The following is a 21389-nucleotide window of genomic DNA, read 5'->3' as shown; positions in this document are numbered from 1 at the left end:
CTACAGATGTAATATTACTCTCAGTGCTTATGCTCTTGGGATGTAGAGTACTTTGAGTAGTTGTAGGTAGATGCACTTCAACATTGACTGTGTTTATGCCACCATGTTTTGTCTCTTCACATAGTCCTGCAACATTGTTAGGCACTGTACCTGGTATCTTTGATTCATTAACAATCTGGAAACCTTTTTCAGCATTAAGAATATTGATAACATTACTGTTTGTTGTGGATATTAATCCAGTTTTAGTAATTTCTTTCTTACTTCCAGAAAGGCAACTGTTAACACCTGCACCAGCAACAGAAAAAGAATGTATTTCAGCAGCTGAAGCAGTTTTCTCGAAGTTGTTTTGGCTATTTTCATGCACTACATCACATTTAAAGTAAATATGCATTCTGTCACTTAAACTACTGAAGTATTCATGCACAGCTCTGCACAGACCATTCCCACATTCCACTCTACAACAAGAATTACAAATCTGACGCAGTCTCTGGTGCAATGAAGTTATGAAGTGAGGCATTACGTACGATGGAGGGCCTCTTCCATTCATTGTATTGGTCGAAGATGGGATGTTGCTGTTCTTCTTCCACCAGTACTTCACATTTCGCCGTGTGTAATGAATGAAAACAGCAATTATGGCTACTAAAGGAACAATTCCTAAGAATATCACGTACATTGCTGTGATTACATCTTTTCTTCCTGAAAGAGAAATAACATTCATTAGCAATTTTATATACTAATATGAAAGAAAAAATGAAATACAATAATTAGGGAAAGCCCAAATGCAACAAACAACAAAAGACAGTGGTAATAAATACAGTTAACCAAGCAGATGAATAGAAAGGATTTTTAACAGCCAGAAATGCTACAGTAGTTTAACCGAATAAAAAAAAATTGAAAGTAAAATGTTTGGAAAACAACACAGATGTCCTGAAGAAATTAAATTACATTACTGCAAATGAAGACATGTTCGAAGGCATCCAAGCATTCATTTTCATAAAATTCCTAAAAGTTACAATGATATTTTTCACAAATAAGTTGTGGAAAAGTTCGTACAACATGAGAGTTGTAAGAAGGGCAAGTAAAAATGGGCATGACAAAAATGTATTAAGGAACATAACAATCAATTGGTCTTAGGAAAATTAGATATTGTGTGCAAGATGATGACATGCAATTACAAGAAAATAAAAGATAGTGATGTTATACATATAACAAATATCAATAAATGAGGAAAAATCAAGAAATAAAGTTCACATTAGTAAGAATGTAAAGCATGTTTTGTTGCCTTTGTTGTGTTATAGAAACCCTAAAAGTAAAAATAGGATGAAAGAGAATTTCAAAACATGAACAAAACTCTAAAGGAAATAGATACCAATGCACAGATGAAAAAGTAGTTCATCCCAGAAGTAAGAAACAACTAGAAAAACTATTGTCAAGAATGGCCTGAGTCTTCAATGTGACTACTGCAGCAAGTCAAAATATTGGTCTCAGTATATCACAACATGATAATGCAGCCATGCATCTCGAAACATTTTTGTTGAAGATAACAACAGCCACAGAAGCCTACGCTTACGTAATTCTCAGGCCAATTAGAGAAGATGCTGGGTCAAGCTAAAACGAAACAGAGGCAAAAGTTATGAAAAGTGGTAGAAAGTAGGATAATAACATCCCATCAAAACTGGACCTCTTCAATGTTGATGTTTAGCAAATTCATTTTACAGCAGGAGATGTGTAATCATTGACCTATTTGGAAAGCATGATTTCAAAAAAGAGAAGAGGGGGAAGATTAATCTTTAATACATCATTGATGATAGGGTCATCATAACTTGAGAACATCACAACTGGACAAGGATAAGAAAGGAAATTAAATGTGTCATCTTCTGATCATCCATCCTAGCTTTCATCTTAAGAGAGACAGGCAAAACACAGATAATCCTGCTCTTTCAGTATGTGAACTCAGTGTCTTCTTAACCACTGTGCCACTTGTATAAATACTGATTTCAAAAGATGAGAAAAATAAAAAGAAAAAAAAAACGTAGAAGATTGATAATGGTGAAGAAAGTTATCCTCGATAAAACAGATCTATTGATATCAATTATTGAACAACTGAAACTCTGGCATGGAATAACAATAATATAAACTAGGATAGGTTGCCACTCACCACATGGAGGTCGCAGTGAGCTGCAAACAGGCGAATTTAAAAGTAGACTATTGGATATTATTAAGCTATCAGAAAAGGTTGCTCATCTAATGTAGGGAAAAAAAACCACACACACACACACACACACACACACACACACACACACACACACACACCTCATAAGCACATGATTATTGTTGCATCCAGAGACCCAACTTCAATCATTTCCTCTACAGACTTCCCACATTTACTGCCCTTTTCCCACATTTACTGCCCTTTATCACCCAGCACCCTGCTTATCACTTTCAGTTTGTCTCCATTAACAATATCATCCCCGGTGCCTACTGTCTTGCTGCCACTGAACAGTACCTTTCTCAAACCCGACTGTCTCCAAACCTACAACCTACTTCCTGGTCACCAAGACAATCTACATCATCACCTGTAATCACTTCTTTGAGGGCATCACCTGTAAATAGATCTGCAGTACAGCCATGGGTACCTACATGGCACCATACTATGCCAACCTATTCGTGGACCATCTAAAAGAATCCTTCCACTCAGAATCCCAAATCCCCTTACCTGGTTCAGATTCACTGATGATGACATCTTCACGACCTGAACCAAGGGTAACAACATCCTACCCACATTCCTCCAGAACCACAACACCTTCTCGTCCTCCCCCCCCCCCCCCCCACTTTACCTGGTCCTTCTCAGCCCAACAGACTACCTTCCTTGATGTCGACCACCACCTAACAGACAGCTCTAACAGTACCTCCATCAACATCGAAACTACCGACCACCAGTACTCCATTTCAACAGTGCCACCCATCCAAAACCAAGCTGTCCCTTCCACACATTCTAGCCACCCATGGCCATCTCATATGCAGTGAGGAGCAGTACCTCTCTGCCAGGGTTTCAACTAACTTTTGTCATGCCCGAAAATGAGAAATCCACATGGCATTCTGACACCCACATCCATCTGTCCCTATTCCCAGGCCCAGATCTAGGAGGGGCAAACTGGGGTACATCCTTGTTGTTTTTGAGCATTTTTGAACACATTCTACTTTTATTTCTGAATGAATCATAAGTCAAGTTTTGAATGGATGCACAGTGTACATGATATCTCTGCCAGGGGAATTCCGATAACCTCTAGAAATAAAAAGCTCCGGCAGACAAAAGGGGAGGAGGCCAAACGAGCTGAGCTGAATAAACTCGAATGTGTGAATGCCAATCGCTCTTTGTTTATGCAGTTGATTGGGTATGCAAACGATCAGCATTGTTATAATTATTAGCAAAATCCATACATTCAGACAACCACAGTGGAAATAAACGACTAACAGGAATAACAGGTAAGTAAGATTACATATTAATCTTCTTGGTGTGTCCAAGAAAATGAGATTTTAACAGAAATTTTTGCCAGGTTACCACATTAATGAAGGCCAGTTGTACAGTCCTCAGTTGGCTGCCACTTAAGTTCTACTCTCAGAATAGTGTGAAAAACATGTTGTACGCACATGCAATGGTGCCTAACCAGAGAATGAATGTGAGATAACTAAACTAGTGATTCTGAAATGGTTAGTGAAGTTAACCAGAGAATAAGTTTTATAAGTTTTGACATTAGCAGGAATAGTTGATGACAAGATTGGTTTTAGAATTAGGAAGGTGAAGAAATGGGGACAGCACAGAAATTATGCGGAAGAATATTCCGCTCCCAAATTTATATAAAAATTTCATACCACCACTTTTTGATCTCGTGTTTGAGAAACTGGAGCGTATGAATGAAATGTGGAATTATTTCCTAATGTAAAACTTCTTGCTTGTAGTAGGCCTAATAGACTTTGATACTGGTATGTTGGTGAATTATATTCTGACGTGTTATTTATATAAATGAGGTAGACAAAAATGACCATTTGTGCCAAAACAGTCTCACCTATTAGCTGCGTGTTACAACTGCAGCAATATTAGAAAGGTATATTTCGTTTTATCTAACAGACAGTGACAAAATAGTTGTAATCAAGCCGAAAAACTACACCAGTCTTGGATACTATTTATATTAACAGCTTTTTCAGTATTACACAATGACTTTTTGATGTTTCAGGTAGCAAAATATTTGATGAACTTTAATGATGTAATAGATTCCTTCTCAGAACCTTCTCAGAAAGGAAAGCATGCTGTGTAAAGCTGTAGCAAGACTAAAGAGAGAAAAATGCTGGGACCTAAGGAATGAAGAAATGTCTGCTGTCTTGCTTGTCTCTTGTCCTTACTGGTTTTATGTTCTCTATATTTACTTTTATGTCATACAAAAGCAAAAGTTATGAACTATTAGGAAATAAGGAGTGCAAATTTTCTGAAGAGTTTTTATTCTCCTAGTTACAAATAATCCCACCCATTATTAATTGTGAGTTTTTTTTTTAAAGGAGGGTAGGATGTCAAACCGGCAGGCTGTGAGCCAGAAAGGCACAAAGTGCACGCGATTGAATTCCACAGAGCAAAATACAACAATGTGCTGTAGAAGAATACAGTTTGAAGAGGTGTGGCACTGCACTTTGACACACTTAAGCCCAAATAACATGTCTTACATTTCCTCGAATTTACAGGGTGTATCATAATTAAGGCATTAATGCATACAGTTTTCGTACACAATACTAAAAGCAAAAAAGTCTCAGTAAATGCAGGGTCAAAAATGCATACCTTAAGAGCTATGAGCAATTTTTCATCTTTGATACTGGGAAGCAAATCTCTTCAATTGCAAGCTCTTGTTCATTAGAAGAGTTGTGTTCCAAAGTACCGCAGATGAACAAATGCTCATAGCACTTAAGGTATGCATTTTAGAGCACATGTTTACTGGACATTTTTTTCTTGTTTTGGTCCATATTATCACTCCCCAAAATATGGAAAGCAAAGATCTTGCAGTAGAAGAGATTTGCCTCACAGTATCGAAGATGAAAAATTACTTGTAGCTCTGAAGGTATGCATTTTTGACCCTATGATTACTGAGACTATTTTGCATCTAATATCATGTACTTTCAACTGTATGCACTAACGTCATTAATTATGATACACCCTGTACATATGTTTTATATATCAAACTCTTCAGAAAGATATGCACTACAAAATGAAAATATATTTGAAAAATTGACTTTCTTATTTAATTTTTGATGTCCTATCTCAAACACTAGAGAGAGAGAGAGAGAGAGGGGGGCGGGGGGGGGGGGAGCACCAATATCATGCTTTTTCCTTGGTTCAGAAATGTTGTAGATCCAACCCTTTTCTCTACTATTCATATTCTTATAAAAGACCTAGATATAAAACCTGTTCCATACATCCTCCCACTATCATCTATTTCAGTGCTGTCACAGGTATTTCCTACCCCATCAAAGGTGAGGTCACCTGTGAAAGTAGCCATATGGTTACTTTCATAGCTGCCACCACTGTGCAGCATTTTGCATTGGCATGACCACTCACAAGTTGTCTGTCCACAAGACTGGTCACTGTCAAACTGTGGTCAAGAGAGCTGGATCGACCAGTTGCTAAGCGTGACATGCACTGTGGTGTTCTTCACTTTAATTACTGCTTCTCAGTCAATAACATCTTGGTTCTTCCTATCAGTACCAGCTTTTCTGAATTGTGTATGTACACTGCTTGACGTCTGCTAAGGAACATAGATATTGTTGGATAGGAACAATAACAGGCACTGAAGAACATCTTAAAATATAGCACATACATAACAGATGTGTAGTGGTATATCTATAACAAAAAATGGTACAGATTTCACCACATGGGAAAGCAGGATGACAGACATAAATAAGCTCACATCTGACACAGGTTATAGTCCCAGCATAAAGGTTGACATTGGACTCTCGGTAAGAAATATGCCTTCCTCCAGCACTAATGCATATTTTGCAACTTTCATGCTGGTTACCAAACAGTTGAGAGGTCCTTGGGGGGTATTGTTCCACTCCTCTCTCAAGATAATTTTCAGTTCTTATGGTTCAGAGATTGGGTGTTTGTTGAGAAACATTTATGCAAAGAGCATCTCAAGCATGTTCTATAGGGTTTAGGTCTAGAGAGTACACAGGCAGTTCCATATGTTAAATATCTTCACTTTCCAGGATTTACAACACCTCAGCAGTACTGTGTGGATGTGTACTGTCTTCCATAAACAGGAAGTTGGAATCTATTGTGCCCCTAAACAGATGAACATGATCCAAAATAATCTCCTTGCAATGCTGCTGTGCTGTACCTCGTGCAAAGATATGCAGCGGTGTTCGACAATTTTGCATAATGCTTGCCACACCAAATGCCTACACCATAGCAATGGCTTTCTTGAACATTCTGTGGTGTCTAATGTGATTTCCCCTCCCCCTTCTATCTTTTTCCTCTATCCACTAACTGGTGACAAGAATCACTCGCCACAGTGAAGTGGGATACATCAGAGAACATCACTGTGGATTGCTGTTGCTCACCCCCATGTATACGCTCCTTACATGAATGAACTCTTTCTCAATGATGGCGAGATTGAAGTGGGATGCAGTTAACAGTCCTCCAGACATCACTGCAAGATGGTTCTGGCAGAGAAATGTGTACCAGTAGCAGTTGCAAGGTCTGCAGTGATCTCTGCCTAGGAGTGAGATGTCTGTTCTTTTCTGCCACTAGGGCTACATAGTGATCCTCTTGGAGTGTGGTGGTCTATCTACAACCACTGGCTTGCTTTCACACAGTACATCCACCTTCAGCGGTCTTTTTTAATTGTGAGATGACAAGTTTTGACACACCTATTACGGCAACCAAGCAGTGACACTTTTACCTGCTTTAAGCCATCCAGCTGTTTGTCCACAATCATAAGCACTCAAATGATAGTGTGTAGACAGGTTGCCTTACCACACAGAATGTCACACTAATCAGTTCCACAGCCACCCTCATCAAACACCACACTGCATGAATTGTTGAACGTAAAAAGAGCATTCATGCATAGGCTTCGCTGCAGTCAGCACCGTCTATGTTTCCTTTTACTATCACTGAAAAGATGCCCTGCAGCAATTGTTAGTTTTTCTCGTAGCAATTGGCAGCGGTTCCTTAGCACTTGTCAGTTGTTCCTTAGCAACTGTCGAGCAGTGTATGAATGTGTGTGTATTTTTCTACATTTATTGAAGGGCTTTGTCCAGCAGCTTAATAATATCCAACAATCCAATTTTAAATGTCCCTGTATGCCACTTGTGAGTAGCAATCTATCTTAATTCATAATGTTGGTATCAACTATTAACTAGGACCTGAGAAAGATAATTCTGAATTACTTAATTGTTATCACAGCATAAAATGAACCACTAGAATGCCAGAGATAAAGATACTGAAACCATCTGAAATACATTTCTATAGAACAATATTAAAAAGGAACAACAACTAATTAAAAGACATGTGAACAAACATCCACAAGAAAGAGCAGCCAAAAACAGACATCTGTTTGGGCCTCTTACCAAAAGAAAAGACAACTGAGATCTGTGCCAAGGAATACAGGATCATTAATCTGCAAGTGGATGCAAAGGCACAGTGAAAAATTGTAGGGAGAAAGCAAACAACGGAAGATGAAGAGAGATTGTTAATGAAGTGGGGAGTAGTTGGTATGCAAAGATAAAAAGGACAGCACAGAGGAAGGGATAGAGAAAGTGCCAAATTAATCAAAATACTGTCAACAAGGAAGCTCAAGGAAATGTGAGGGTTACTTGAAGGATTTACTAAAGATTCATATGAAACTGTCATTTGATAGCCTTGTTGAAGTTCTGTTTCAAAGCTGCACTCACAGTTTTCACATATGCCAACAGTAAGACTTGCATCATATAGGCACTTTTTTAAAAACTATTACCACATTTTCCATTTTTTGTAACAATTAAAGATCTTGTTGAAATTCTGTCACAAATATCTCTGTGTGGAAATTACAATAGTGCTTAACCTCTTCAACTCCAACAACAAAAGGCACTTGATGTTGAGAATTGTGTGTTCTACTCTCATGATAAGCCTCATTCGACATGATTTTTTGTAGCTTTCACATGCTCCATTCACAAATCTGACTGTACTAGGCACCAATGCTACATATTACTGCCATCTATGGAAGCCTACGTTAGCACAGTATTGAACTGTAGCAGTTGTATTGAGAAAAGGTTGTAATTATTACATTCAAGTTAGTAGGTGCAAAATGGTTTGTTCTTCATGCACAGCCCTTTCTGACGAAGAGATTGTACAGCTTTCAGAGGAATGTCTAAGTTGAAAAAAGAGTGACAATGCTTTTGGTGACAGTGATTTTGATTATGACTGATCCATTTGTACACATTTTGAGTGAAATGACGACGGAAACACCTCACACCAAAGAGTCCAAAAAACTATCACACAATGGAAAGTTTTGTATTTTAATGCTTATGTAAGTATATTTGAATGAAAACACACTTTTTGTTTTTACTGTATACCCTAATTGTTGGTCAGTGGCCTCACTGTTTCCACAAAGAGACCAACACAATTCTCTGTGTTGTGCCCACCATCCAGATGGCGGCAATTTAAATAAGAGTGCACGGAGATGCACTGTGTCTGCATTACGGACTGCAAAGGGTTGAAGAACTTGGAATGTTCTTTGCAACATATTATTCTTCAATAATTGTCCTAATGAATTAAAATCAGTGCTGTCATCTGGAACACTTTCCAATACACCAATGCATTTATGTGTAATTTCTGAAAACTCACTTTCAAACACATGTAGCTTAGGGAATAGGAAATAATTAATTTAACATTCTAGGCACAATCATGTAGAAACATATGTGATAATGAAATAAACAACATGTAACCAGACTTTGCTGAAATAATCATACTAGCAAAAAATAGTGACTTCAGAGTAAAAGACTGAAATCACTAACAACAAGTTACAGAAATTTTAAAAATGTGTGTTGATGACAAACTCTGTGTAAAGAATTAAAAGAGATCTATTACACTATTCAGTCCAATGGAACGAACATACAGTACACAGTTCCAGTGTGCAAAATACACACAGTCACAAATCAAACAATTTTTAGTCTAAATTACTAGTAAACTGAAAAGTTAATTATACTGATGGAGAAAATGTACTCATCAAATGGCAGTAGATTTAAATATGTAGAGAGCTATAAAATTGCTAGCTTTAAGATATAGGGAACTCATTTTTCTAGAAGAAGGAATGTGATTGGGGGGAGGGAGGGGGGGGGGGGAGACTGGGAATGCTTAAGGGCCTAGGTAAGCTCACTCGATCCCAGGCCAACAGACAATAAAAGAGGGGTAAATTAAGCACAAAAAACATTGTAAAAAGGATCGAAAATAAAAGAAATTAAAAGGAAGAACAACGAAAAAGAATAAAAGAAGAAAGAGAGAATACTGCATAACTATCAAAAACTGAGGCCAAGGAGAAGGCAAGAACCAAGTATACGTTGTGGAGCCAAGTTCTGAGGAGGTATCAGGAGAGAGAATAAGATAGCATGTGTAGTAAAATAGGTATAAAGATCATGTGTATGGTACTGCAGAGTGTACTTGGCCATGACACAAAGTACAGGCAAGAGCAAACATCCTTATTGACCATGTGGTGGCTGTCACATGGATAAGAAATGTTAGATAGTGATCATATTATGATACAAGTTGTTTAGCAGATGTTTCTCACTTTGAAGAAATTGGTTTTGCCAGTAAAGGGGCTTGTATAGTATCAGGAGGGTGAACAAGGCAGCATGGGCAGTCACACAGGGATAAGCAACACAAGGCACCAGTAGGTAAAATGAATGATGATGGAGTGTTGGGTCTGATGAGGATGTTCCTGAAATTGAAAGATGATGAAAAGTAGTTGTCTGTGGGAAATATTATGTAGAGCACATCTCATTCTTGGACTTGATTTCAGAATATGATAGTCCCATCAAAGAAGTTGGTTGATTCATTACTGCATTATAAACAAAAGCATAGTAAAGGACAAAAAGACATGCTCTTCTGTCTTGATTCTGATATGTATTGTCAGTATTACACTGGTTCTTCCAAACAGATAAGATTGCATCATTACCAAAGCTATAGAGGAGGAAACATTTCACATGGAAGGGATGACACTTGTTAAATGTAAATATTTCTGTTTGACAGTTGGCTTTATATGTACAGAGTTGTGGACTTCATCTTCTATATTGATGATATCAATATTGAGGAAGGTGTTACGAGATTTACACAGAGATCATGTGAACATTGTTTAACAGTTCATGAAGAGAGTAGCATTGGAAAGGGCTACCATTGTTTCATATGGGTGCAACCCTGACTCATTTCTATTGTTAGTAAGTGTGTGGCTGATTCTAGTGAACAGTCATTGGTATGTATCAGAAGAGTTTTCATTGCAGTAAGGTTTAGCAGCACAAACCATGTATATGAGGAATTTTGGTGTAGAGGTAGGTGACTCAGTGGTGACTAATGAATGTTATGTAAAAGGAAAGTTTTTATTACATAAGTTTCAGATGTCCGTCATCACAGGAATTACCCTGAATGTGTAGTCCATTCCCCTCCTGAATTGCTCGCATTAGCCAAGAGACTGACTAGTCTTAGGGCTAACTACAGCAGCGTAAGACCTATTTTCCTTTTCACACATTGGTTGCAAGTTATTACTTATTTATGCAACCTCTAGTACACATTGAGATAACCAATTAGAGAAGTACTTAGACTTTACCAGCTGCCATCCTTTACAGGTGAAACAACTCCTTCCCTACAACCTTGGCATTCAGGGTAAAGTTTCTTACTTGGATGCTTGCTCCTTATGAAAATATAATGCCAGTCTGATTCTGTCTTCACTTCCTGTAAGAATCCCACCAGATAGTTCACAAACAAATTTTGCACATGACCTTTGGAAGTCGCATATTTCTGATCCTTTTCAAATAAAAAATGAGAACAATTCTTATTACCCATTACCAACATGGTTTAATGTATTAACGAACTTCTTTAGTTGGCCTATGATTTCCCAAAACATTCTGTTCAGATTCCATGCTCATCCTTGGTCAATTGACTTATCATACGTTACTTGTGCCTACTCCTGTAGTACGTCAACCTTATGCACTCTCTTACCACTACCTGCAACAGCCCTGGTAGTGTCAAAACATGTTCCACCAAAATGAGTGTCACATATTGGCACAAACAGATTTGTGTATAGTAAATGTCTAGCCTTTTATAGATGTATGATAGCCTCCAGAAACAATTAGTAAGGAAGAATAGCCCTAGACAGGAAGCATATACTGGTAACTCTTAGCATCACATTGCAGAGTTCATTACCCAACATCATAGTTATGACCGTGATATCAGTTTTTCAGTATGTGCAAATTTGTATTCTTCCTCTCAATGCGAGTTCCTTCTTTTTCTCTAACTGTTTTTCTCTTCAGCATTCCTTGTAATATCATTTATTTTATGTATCCCATTACAAATTTTCTTAGTCTTCATTTCCCTCACTTTTTTGGCTCACTTGTGACATATTTTCATTCATCTTTAATTTGGATATCCCTCTCCTCCAAATGTGTGGACACACACACACACACACACACACACACACACACACACACACACACACACACACAAATATATATCAACTACACAGTTTCCATTCTCATGCTGCCTGTCAAATAAGGCACCCCTGACCCTGAGTGCTGGATACTTATTCTGACAGATACCAGTAGTTTTTTCATCATCAGTCTTCTCTTGTTCTGCCAGAAGTGGTACTCCCCGATTCCGAAAGCTAGTAATTTTATGTTGTTTAAGTATTTCTATCTGCTATCACATAGTGAATAGGTTTTTCTTGATCAATATTGTAAACAGTAATTTATGAGAATCTATTGTTATGAGAAGAATTTTAAAGCAATTTGTAGTTGCTAAAAGTGCTTTGTATCAAGTATCAACATAAAAGGAAACTTGATGGAAAATGTGACAGTGCGCAAATTTAATTTATTAGGAAAAAAATAACTTTTTAACCAATATCCACCATACAAAGGCAAAGGGGTTGTTCATGTCTTTGTTCATTCAAGCTGCACATAATAATCAACAGCAAAACATGGTAAAAGATGATTACTTGCTTATCACCTGTATTTAGGACAATTACTTTCTTCACTAAGAAAAAAAATCAAAGTAAAAATTGAGAAATTATGAAAGACTAAAATAAAATTTGCCATAGAAAAGAAAAAGTCACAGAGACGGTCAGCTGTAGTCAGACTTAACAGATGTAGGAGGAAGATAAGTTTGCTGCAACTGAGAGCTGGGAATGCAGAAATTCTTTCTGCTTTTTATTACTATCTTCCTGTTATTAGTAATTTACTCATCTTAACAACAACTTAATAGTATGTTTAAGTGTAGGCTTTGGTGGCCATTATCACTGTCAATACAATTCTTCAAGATATGTGACCGAATTGTTTGTATGTAAAATTCTCCGACATTTCGGCCATATTTGCGATTGACTTTCCTCAGGACCTTATGCTTACATTCAGCAAAATACACTGAGGAAGGCCATTTGCGACAGTGGTCAAAATGTCAGAGAATCTTTTTATATTAATAATATAGTCACATATCACATTTTATTGACAGTTAATATCACATACCTGAAGTCAGACATCCTTATTTATTACACTATACTGTACACTAACTGGTGCTCAGACAATTTTTGGGTCTAAAACTTACAATAGAAATGTTACATGAAATGAAGAATAAACTATTAAATAAAATGTCCCGAAACATAATCTTAATACAAAGGTCCAGTGCATGACTGTAATGAACAAAGCTTTAATGATTAGGGTGTTTTATAAAACATTAAAGATATCAGAATAATATTGATGTTCTCTACGAACCATTTGGATCTGAAGCAGGTCCACTATCTTCACTGCCACCAGTCCCAGGATAGTCACACAATGGAGGAGCAAATCCTGTAGCGCAGTGGCAATGACCTCGACTGTTACAGACACCATTACCATTACAGTTCTGGGGGCACACAGCTGCAGCTCGCAGTGAGCCCACTGGCATACAACGCTGGCTCACACACATCTATCAGAAAATTCAATACAGTACACAGTGAATTCAATTGTGCTGACACTGACTACTTCTCAGTTTAATAAATCATCATGAACAACATTATCAAGATAATATCAAATACACGATCTTCATGCACATCCTGAAGCAAACTCATTTGTAAATCAGATTGACAGCAGTATTATAAGGTTGGAATCAAGAATCATTTGACTGTCAAAAAACTTGTTAGCAGAAAAGAAAAATCACAGTCAATAAGTTACATATTCTAAGAATCACCATACTCTTATTTTTCTCTCTGCATTTTTTTCAATTGTTTGAGTGCATGAGATGCATGAGGGAAAAAGGGGGGGAGGGGGGAGAGAGAGAGAGAGAGATAGCACTGTGGTTCACTCCCAAATAACAGCCTTTTGAAAGCATTACTGTGACTACACATTTCAGTCTTGTTGCTGCACATGCATGCACCACAAACAGCCTAGGATAGAACTGAATGAGCTGTATTGGTAGTAACAATTCCTCTTTCCACCCTCCAAAGTGATCTTCAAACACAAAAAAAGTGTACACAACATATTTTATTATTAATAATTTGTCATATTTATTGTCATATTCATTCTAAGAAAAATGAGACAAATAGGATTATAGGTCGCAACATAATTTAAATTATGGCTGTAACCAGTGCCTTGTTTTATTCTTTATATCCACAGTGAATACAATGCAATTATATTTTTCCCCCTAACTATTCAAAATGATCTGTTATATTGCATCCTCGAACAGACCTACTATGCATTAAATATTGTAAGCACCAACCTGTAAACCTTGCCATGCAGCAACGTGAATTTTGAAACAAATGAGTTTATGATTCCCTCACTGGGTGCCCACCGATCAATAGCCAGTGAGAATTTTAAGGAACTGAGGATATCATTTATATCTCACATTTGTTAAGATCAACAGACGAATGACTTAAGGAACAAAGATGGAAAAAGAAATAAGCTGAGGGCATTTTCGTGGAAACAGCTCAGCTTAATATGAAATGATTTGGGGAAATCATTATATTGAGACAGTCAGACAATTATTCAAACTCTTCTCCACCCAGACAAAAATGGTACAATTGGTAACACTGTTATATAAGCCAATTTCCATGTCTGTCAGCTAATTTTCAGTGAAAAAGATAGTATGAAAACAAGGAGTTCCGAAAATGTTCTACAGACCTATGTTCACAGTCACACTGCAAAGATAATAGTCCAGGGCTTGAGGAAAGTATTCCAAACTTAATTCTACTTTAGAGAGCTGTTTGTGGGTGTTCTGTGGAGTAGAATCTGAGTTTTCGATCTTGAGAACCCTATGCTAATATCATAGGGGCTGACAAAAACCTTGAAATTTTAGGCCATCATTATTTCACAAAAACAGCAACAAAACACAAGTTGTTTTTGCCTTATAAATTTCATTCATCAAAAATTCTGTGAAAATTGTGTTAGGTGCAACATACAATTCCAAAAGTAGAGGTTTTCTCCCTTTCAAAACAGTTTTCTTGCAGTTGCTCAATGTAAATGCTCATTGATGACTTCTTATTCGAGTGACATAAAAACGTATTTTTTGTGAACATGCTGTAATTCGAATTATTTTCGTGGTGGTAGTGATCTAATATGGCAAGTATTTCACAAGCAAAGAAAGTCTGGCAGAATGGTAAGTGATTGCAGTTAAAAAGAGAAGAGTTGCTATGCTTGTTGCCTCCAGTGTCAAATGCAAAACGCCTGAACATCAACAGTTATTGGAAGGAGTGGCGGAAATTACTGTTCACATAGCTTGTCAAACAAAATTAAAACAATGAGAAACTGTTTTTGGTCTCATTATGTCTTGAAAATGACACCATTACAACTTCCCCCAAACCAACTCGCTTGGGTAAGTCATCATTATCATTTGATTTCAACAACAAATGCTTCTCAAGTGAGGAAGAGTTTACTGAAGAATTCTGATGTGCAATCCCATGATCAAAAGTAACAATCCCAGAGATAGCAATCACAATTTTGTCATGTGCAAGACTGAAAGGTGATGACTGGGAACAAAAAATTTAAAACTGTATGAGCATGTTGGATAATACAGAGACAGATTTAACTGCAGATAATGTGGCATATCACCAAAAGCGTATTCACAGTTTCTACAAAATATATGGACGTATTCGTTAAACACCGGACAACCTACTCCCAATATAGATCACAACATTGAAATTATATTCACCTTTCCCAAGGAGAGCACTGACAAGTGCCAGTTTTCCCTCGGACAGTTGCTTGACGAGGTACCTGGAAATTCTCGTCCAGAAGTTAAAGCTGTGAAAAAGCACATGAAAGAGAAGTATAAACATGACAATCATCTTTGATTCACCCAAGAGAGGAAAAATTGTATGTTTCAAGAAAACTGACCAAAAATTTTGTCAGGCAACTGATACTCTATAAAGAGGTAAAAAAGAAGACACTCAAGAAGAAATGGCTCAAATTGTGAAAACTGCAGGCAAAATTATTTTAGAAGATACTCGCTCTTAAGTGTCCAGCACTACTGCTTACCCTCCCATTGATAATTTTTTTGGTGATTCCCACCACGTTGTCCCTGAGCCAATGCATCTCCTCCTCCATATAAATTGGGTTCACTGGAATCACGAAAGAAGAAATGTCTTGCTCTGGCACACATCAATAAGTTAGCCATGCAACCAAAATTATTCTTGTCTGCCATTTTAATTGGGATTGCCACATAAATGAACAAGAAGTTAGGATCCAAACTGCTTCTAAATCTCCTAGCAACATTAGGATTTTCAGCTTCCTATGATGAAGCTTCTAGGCTTCATGGATCATATGTGCTGCTGGCAAAGAAAGCTGTAGTTGGTAAGCCAGCCATCCATTCACCTTGTTCATATGTGACAACACTGATGTCAATGCGAACATGCTGGCTGGTACAGGCACATTCCACATCCCGAGAGGAACAGACAATACCTTTCAAAATGATGGCATATCTAGTCACAGTCAAGTACAATATAAGGATGATTCAAACACAGCTGGTAATTGAAAACTCAAGTCTTAGTCTTATTTAAAACTCGGAGGGACTGCACTGAAGGAACACACATCACCTATCAATTGTGAATAGAAATGCTCTCGCCCCCCCCCCCCCCCCTTTTACAAGTCAGATTTGAGGAGCCATGAGAGTTAAATCTTATTTTTGTGAACAATAATCCTTCTCTCTTACTGGTGGATCTAGTCAGTTAATTTATTGCAATTATATCAAATATAAGATACCATAACTGTGCTTGTCATTACAAAAAACATTGCTCTAAAGTTTTAATTTTTCTGCATATCATCATATTTTGGAGCAACTGCTCACAGGTATTGTGCATAACAAAATTCTCACCTTTCCTTCACCACACTTTGCTCCATTTGGTACAAGGCCTGGATCAACTTCATTGAGACCAAGGTCAACAAGGGCAGTTCTGCAGGGGATAAGGCTTCCACCAGCATTTATAAAGGAATGTGCCAGCCTGGCCACTGATTCCATTCCAAATTCAAGCTTCTCATTCAGATGCTTGCAGTGTAGCATTCCACAATATATGTCTCTGAAACAGTGAACAGCAACAGTAATAAATAAGAAAAAAATCTGGGACAGTAGTGTAGCTGACACAATATCGTAAATTTTTTAGTGCCATCAACAAATATGAGTGCAAAAATCTGCTAAATAAATGGAATATGTTGGAAGCCAACAGCAGTTAAAATTCTGCTTACTCTCAACGTATTTATGTATGCATGGGAAAGAGAATACACACATTAATGAGTATATATGTACAAAAATAAAAAAGTAGCTTACTCTTTTGTGCACTTGTGAAACGAGCGGTTCAAGCGATCAAATCCACAGTTGCCATTTTGATTGCCTTGTTCATTCATTTCATAACATTGCATGTCAGAGCTCTTCCCTGAGGGGCCCCACAGCAGACGACATTGGTCAGAATGTGTGCGGCAAGAACCTTGATAGCAAAATGCCTGCAAGAAATTTCCCATTACTATGCACAACTGTTTCATAAGTTACCTGAATTATATGAAGACACCAGAAGAACCTCTGATATAGTATCTGCAATGCAGCACAGGAAATTTAAATAAATAACTCAGTTAATGGCAAGAACCCAAGAAACAACAATTACCTGTTCCAAAAGAACATATTTTCATCCTAAACTAACTTGTGCAGGAAAGAGTTATAATTGCACTTTATTAAAAACAAATTTACAGACCTGCTGTTCCTTCTCCTGAAGCTCCCGCAACAGACGGCAAATATAGGCACAAGGATTACTTATTTTGATGATGTGTTAATATGTACAATTTTTGTTTTGCGTTAGCTAAAAGAAGTAACTGATTAGGCTACCCAAGCTCATACAAATACATTAACACAATCTATTTTTCTTCTTCTTTCTTCTGCATTGAAAATCTAATAAACATTCTACAACTGAACATTTCCCAGACATACAAACGGTTAGCACACAAAACATAAAAATCTGTAACCTGCCCTCCCCCCTTTCTCAAAAGTTGTGCTTTAACCACAAGAAGGTTGTTGTCAAGAAAAGGATATGAGACCAAAACAATCATGCCTTACACAAATTTGAAAATTTTGCTTTTACTAATATATTAGTACATAATAAGACAGATAAGGTCATACCAAAAGAAAACAATTGTGCTTGGTGCCCAAATGGATTAATCTAAACAAATATTGTTGATACAGGCATCTGACAAAAATTAGCACATAGCAGTAAGGAAAGTTTCAATACCCTAGACTTAGTGTAGGTTACTGCAATGCCGAATGATTTCATTTAGTTCATGACTGCATGTCTATTGTCAGACAATAAAAGTGAAACAAGCCTACATATGTTCAGATATAGTATTTGGTGCAGCCAGCAGCTATTCATTCAGTATGGCAACTGACTGTTCCATTTCTTTTCCAATTTTAAAAAAACTGATCAAAGGCAAGTTCTGTATTGCCAATTCGTTTGTTTTATGCTATATTCAAGGTCTGATCCAGTCCCGGGAAGTATTCTGTTACAAGTGGGGCACTTTTGGGGTTCTTCTGTGAGAGGTTGCAGGGATACGACTTCCTAAAATCCTGCCCCGAAATGAGATCCATCCTTCATGAAATCCTCCCCACTCCACCAAGAGTGTCTTTCCGCCGTCCACCTAACCTTCGTAACCTCTTGGTTCATCCCTATGAAATCCCCAAACCACCTCCCCTACCCTCTGGCTCCTACCCTTGCAACCGCCCCCGGTGTAAAACCTGTCCTATGCACCCTCCCACCACCACCTACTCCAGTCCTGTAACCCGGAAGGTGTACACGATCAAAGGGAGAGCCACATGTGAAAGCACCCACGTGATTTACCAACTGACCTGCCTGCACTGTGATGCTTTCTATGTGGGAATGACCAGCAACAAACTGTCCATTCGCATGAATGGACACAGGCAGACAGTGTTTGTTGGTAATGAGGATCACCCTGTGGCTAAACATGCCTTGATGCACGGCCAGCACATCTTGGCACAGTGTTACACCGTCCGAGTTATCTGGATACTTCCCACCAACACCAACCTATCCGAACTCCGGAGATGGGAACTCGCCCTTCAGTATATCCTCTCTTCTCGATATCCGCCAAGCCTCAACCTCCGCTAATTTCAAGTTGCCGCCGCTCAAACCTCACCTGTCTTTCAACAACTTCTTTGCCTCTGTACTTCCGCCTCGACTGACATCTCTGCCCTTACTCTTTGCCTTTAAATATGTCTGCTTGTGTCTGTGTATGTGCGGATGGATATGTGTGTGTGTGTGTGTGCGAGTGTACACCTGTCCTTTTTTTCCCCTAAGGGAAGTCTTTCCGCTCCCGGGATTGGAATGACTCCTTACCCTCTCCCTTAAAACCCACATCCTTTCATTTTTCCCTCTCCTTCCCTCTTTCCTGACGAAGCAACTGCCAGTTGCGAAAGCTCGTAATTCTGTGTGTGTGTTTGTGTGTTTTGTTCATGTGCCTGTCTGCCGGCACTTTCCCGCTTGGTAAGTCTTGGAATCTTTGTTTTTAATATATATATATATATATATATATATATATATATATATATATATATATATATATATATATATACGAGAGTGGGGGAAGGGGGGGGTTGCGCAAGAGCAAAGAAGTGAGCTATGAGTAACTGCCCAATTGGTTAATACCATAGGGTGGATAAACATTACCTGATAATTAGGATAATGGAAATTAAATCAAGCAAAACTAAACAACCATGGGCCAGAAATGCAAAGTTGTGAAGCTGCAGCAATAAATCAGTGATGAGCATGTAAAAGTTGGTTCAATAATTGAAAATTTTTTGTTGTGTCTAGCAGTGCAGGTACATTTTATCATTTTAACAAATTAATGGCATTTCATTCCATTTGGTGTGGTTGATTTAATAGTCAACCATTACCCCACAATCACCACAGATAATTTATGTCTAATGCAGTCAGCCATGGAGTGGAATTTAAAGTTTGCCTTGCTTCGGCTGTTCAGCTCAAACAATTATCTTTGGCTTACTGAATTAGTAACTGCACTCTTTACCACAGCAGATACAAGCTGGGCAAGCTGGTTTAGATGCATACACATCAAGGCATTTGTCACTGATTGACTGTCATTTTATGGCCATAGATCCACAACTGTCCATTTCTGACCTACAGTTCTCTAGAAAATTTTGCTCAATTTTGTGGCCCCTATCCTTCTCTCACCATTTTATCAGGTTGTTTTTCTCCAACCTATAAAACAGGCACCTCCAACAATAGTCATCAGTGCATTTTCTATGGTGCTAAACAAATATTTGCAATTTCATTACTGCAATATGGGTAGTTGGAGCCAGCACAAACTAGTATTATTCATTATGTGTTTCATTTGAAGCAGACTATCAGCAAAAAAAATGTGTGTTTCTAACTACAAAAAAATGTGTCTTAAAGAGTGAATGCCCTTTTGACACAGATGTGTCATATTAGTCTAATGTGATAACTGGTTTAACATTATGTGCTGGTGAGAGTAAAACATGCTTAATAACCAGCAAAGTGGCAGCGATCTGGAATATTTGCTCCATGGCAACTTTAAATTAGACAGCATGGCACAGAACCGCACATGAGATGGAGCAAGTTAGTTAAGAAGGACGTAATGAACAAATGCTCACCATGTCAACCAGTGCAAGCGGACACTGGAGCAGACTTTTCTTTTAAAATTGCAAAGCACATTATGCACAGACGTATTTTTGTGTTAGTGATATGGACAATTAAAAATTACATTATTTTGGAAAATGTCTTCAAAGTTGTACTGTCATGGGCTGTACCAGTACTGTGATTATAAGGCTTGTGCTGAGCAGCCTCTTAAACATTCATGAGGAACAACAGACACTTAAAAATTGGTAAACATTTGTTCACTACTACTTGATAGCTCAACTTGCCCCATCTCATGAAGGAATTTGCTCTGTCTCCAAGGGCCATTCAGCTGTGTTATTTAGCTACTGATAGAGTACTCATTATCCTTCACATCTGCCATAGTTAACAGACACTCTCTGTTGCACTTCCTCTTATGTCTCTCATTGTTCTCACAAAAGGTAGGCTCCTCTCAACCTGAAGTCTGAATGACCTGACTCTCCTTCGCAAACTTCCTGGCTATCCTTCCTTTCTCTTTGAGGAAGGCACTAACACAGTTAAAAAAGCTAGATATAGAATTAATACATGTATAATATGCATACAATTGTATGCACAGTTGTGTACAATTATAATACATATCAGCATACTTCATGTAATCCTGTCTCAAATAGCACTCTATGAGCAAAATATAAGCACATGACATTTGTGTTCCATGTGCCACTGTTTAAGCAAAGTGGCCTCTTGTTTTCTTCCTATCGTATCTTATTTCTGCATACAATTCTGTGCATGTTGCTCACTGGCAATGTACTTGAATCATGTAATACACAAAAAAGTTGCTGAAATCTTCAGAATGATTACTAAAATTCTACCTCCTGCTAAAGGATACTCCCCATAACACCACATATTAAGTTTTTCCTGTTCCGTTCAAGTATGGAGCACAGGAAGAATGGCTTCTTAAATGCATCTAGGTATTTAGTAACAGATTTTCTATATTGGTTTCATATGATTTCACTAAATGTTGTTTACAATAGTAATTGAACAAAACACTGCCATCACTATATA

General features: G+C 37.8%; 1 protein-coding gene across 1 annotated transcript in view; it reads right to left on the bottom strand.

Moving 5' to 3' along the window:
* The window catches only part of LOC126353911 (pneumococcal serine-rich repeat protein), a 664303-nt gene that overhangs the window by 11412 nt on the left and 631502 nt on the right, over positions 1-21389 (bottom strand). The window contains exons 14-17 of the mRNA XM_050003143.1: positions 17009-17181; positions 16559-16760; positions 12991-13183; positions 525-696 (exon numbers count right to left, since the gene is read on the bottom strand). Coding sequence (XP_049859100.1) covers positions 525-696; positions 12991-13183; positions 16559-16760; positions 17009-17181 — 740 coding nt within the window. The remainder of the gene's footprint in view (positions 1-524; positions 697-12990; positions 13184-16558; positions 16761-17008; positions 17182-21389) is intronic.

This window comes from Schistocerca gregaria, chromosome 3, assembly GCF_023897955.1.
Source record: "Schistocerca gregaria isolate iqSchGreg1 chromosome 3, iqSchGreg1.2, whole genome shotgun sequence".
Lineage (NCBI taxonomy): Eukaryota > Metazoa > Arthropoda > Insecta > Orthoptera > Acrididae > Schistocerca > Schistocerca gregaria.
This window is presented reverse-complemented; position numbering and strand designations above follow the sequence as displayed.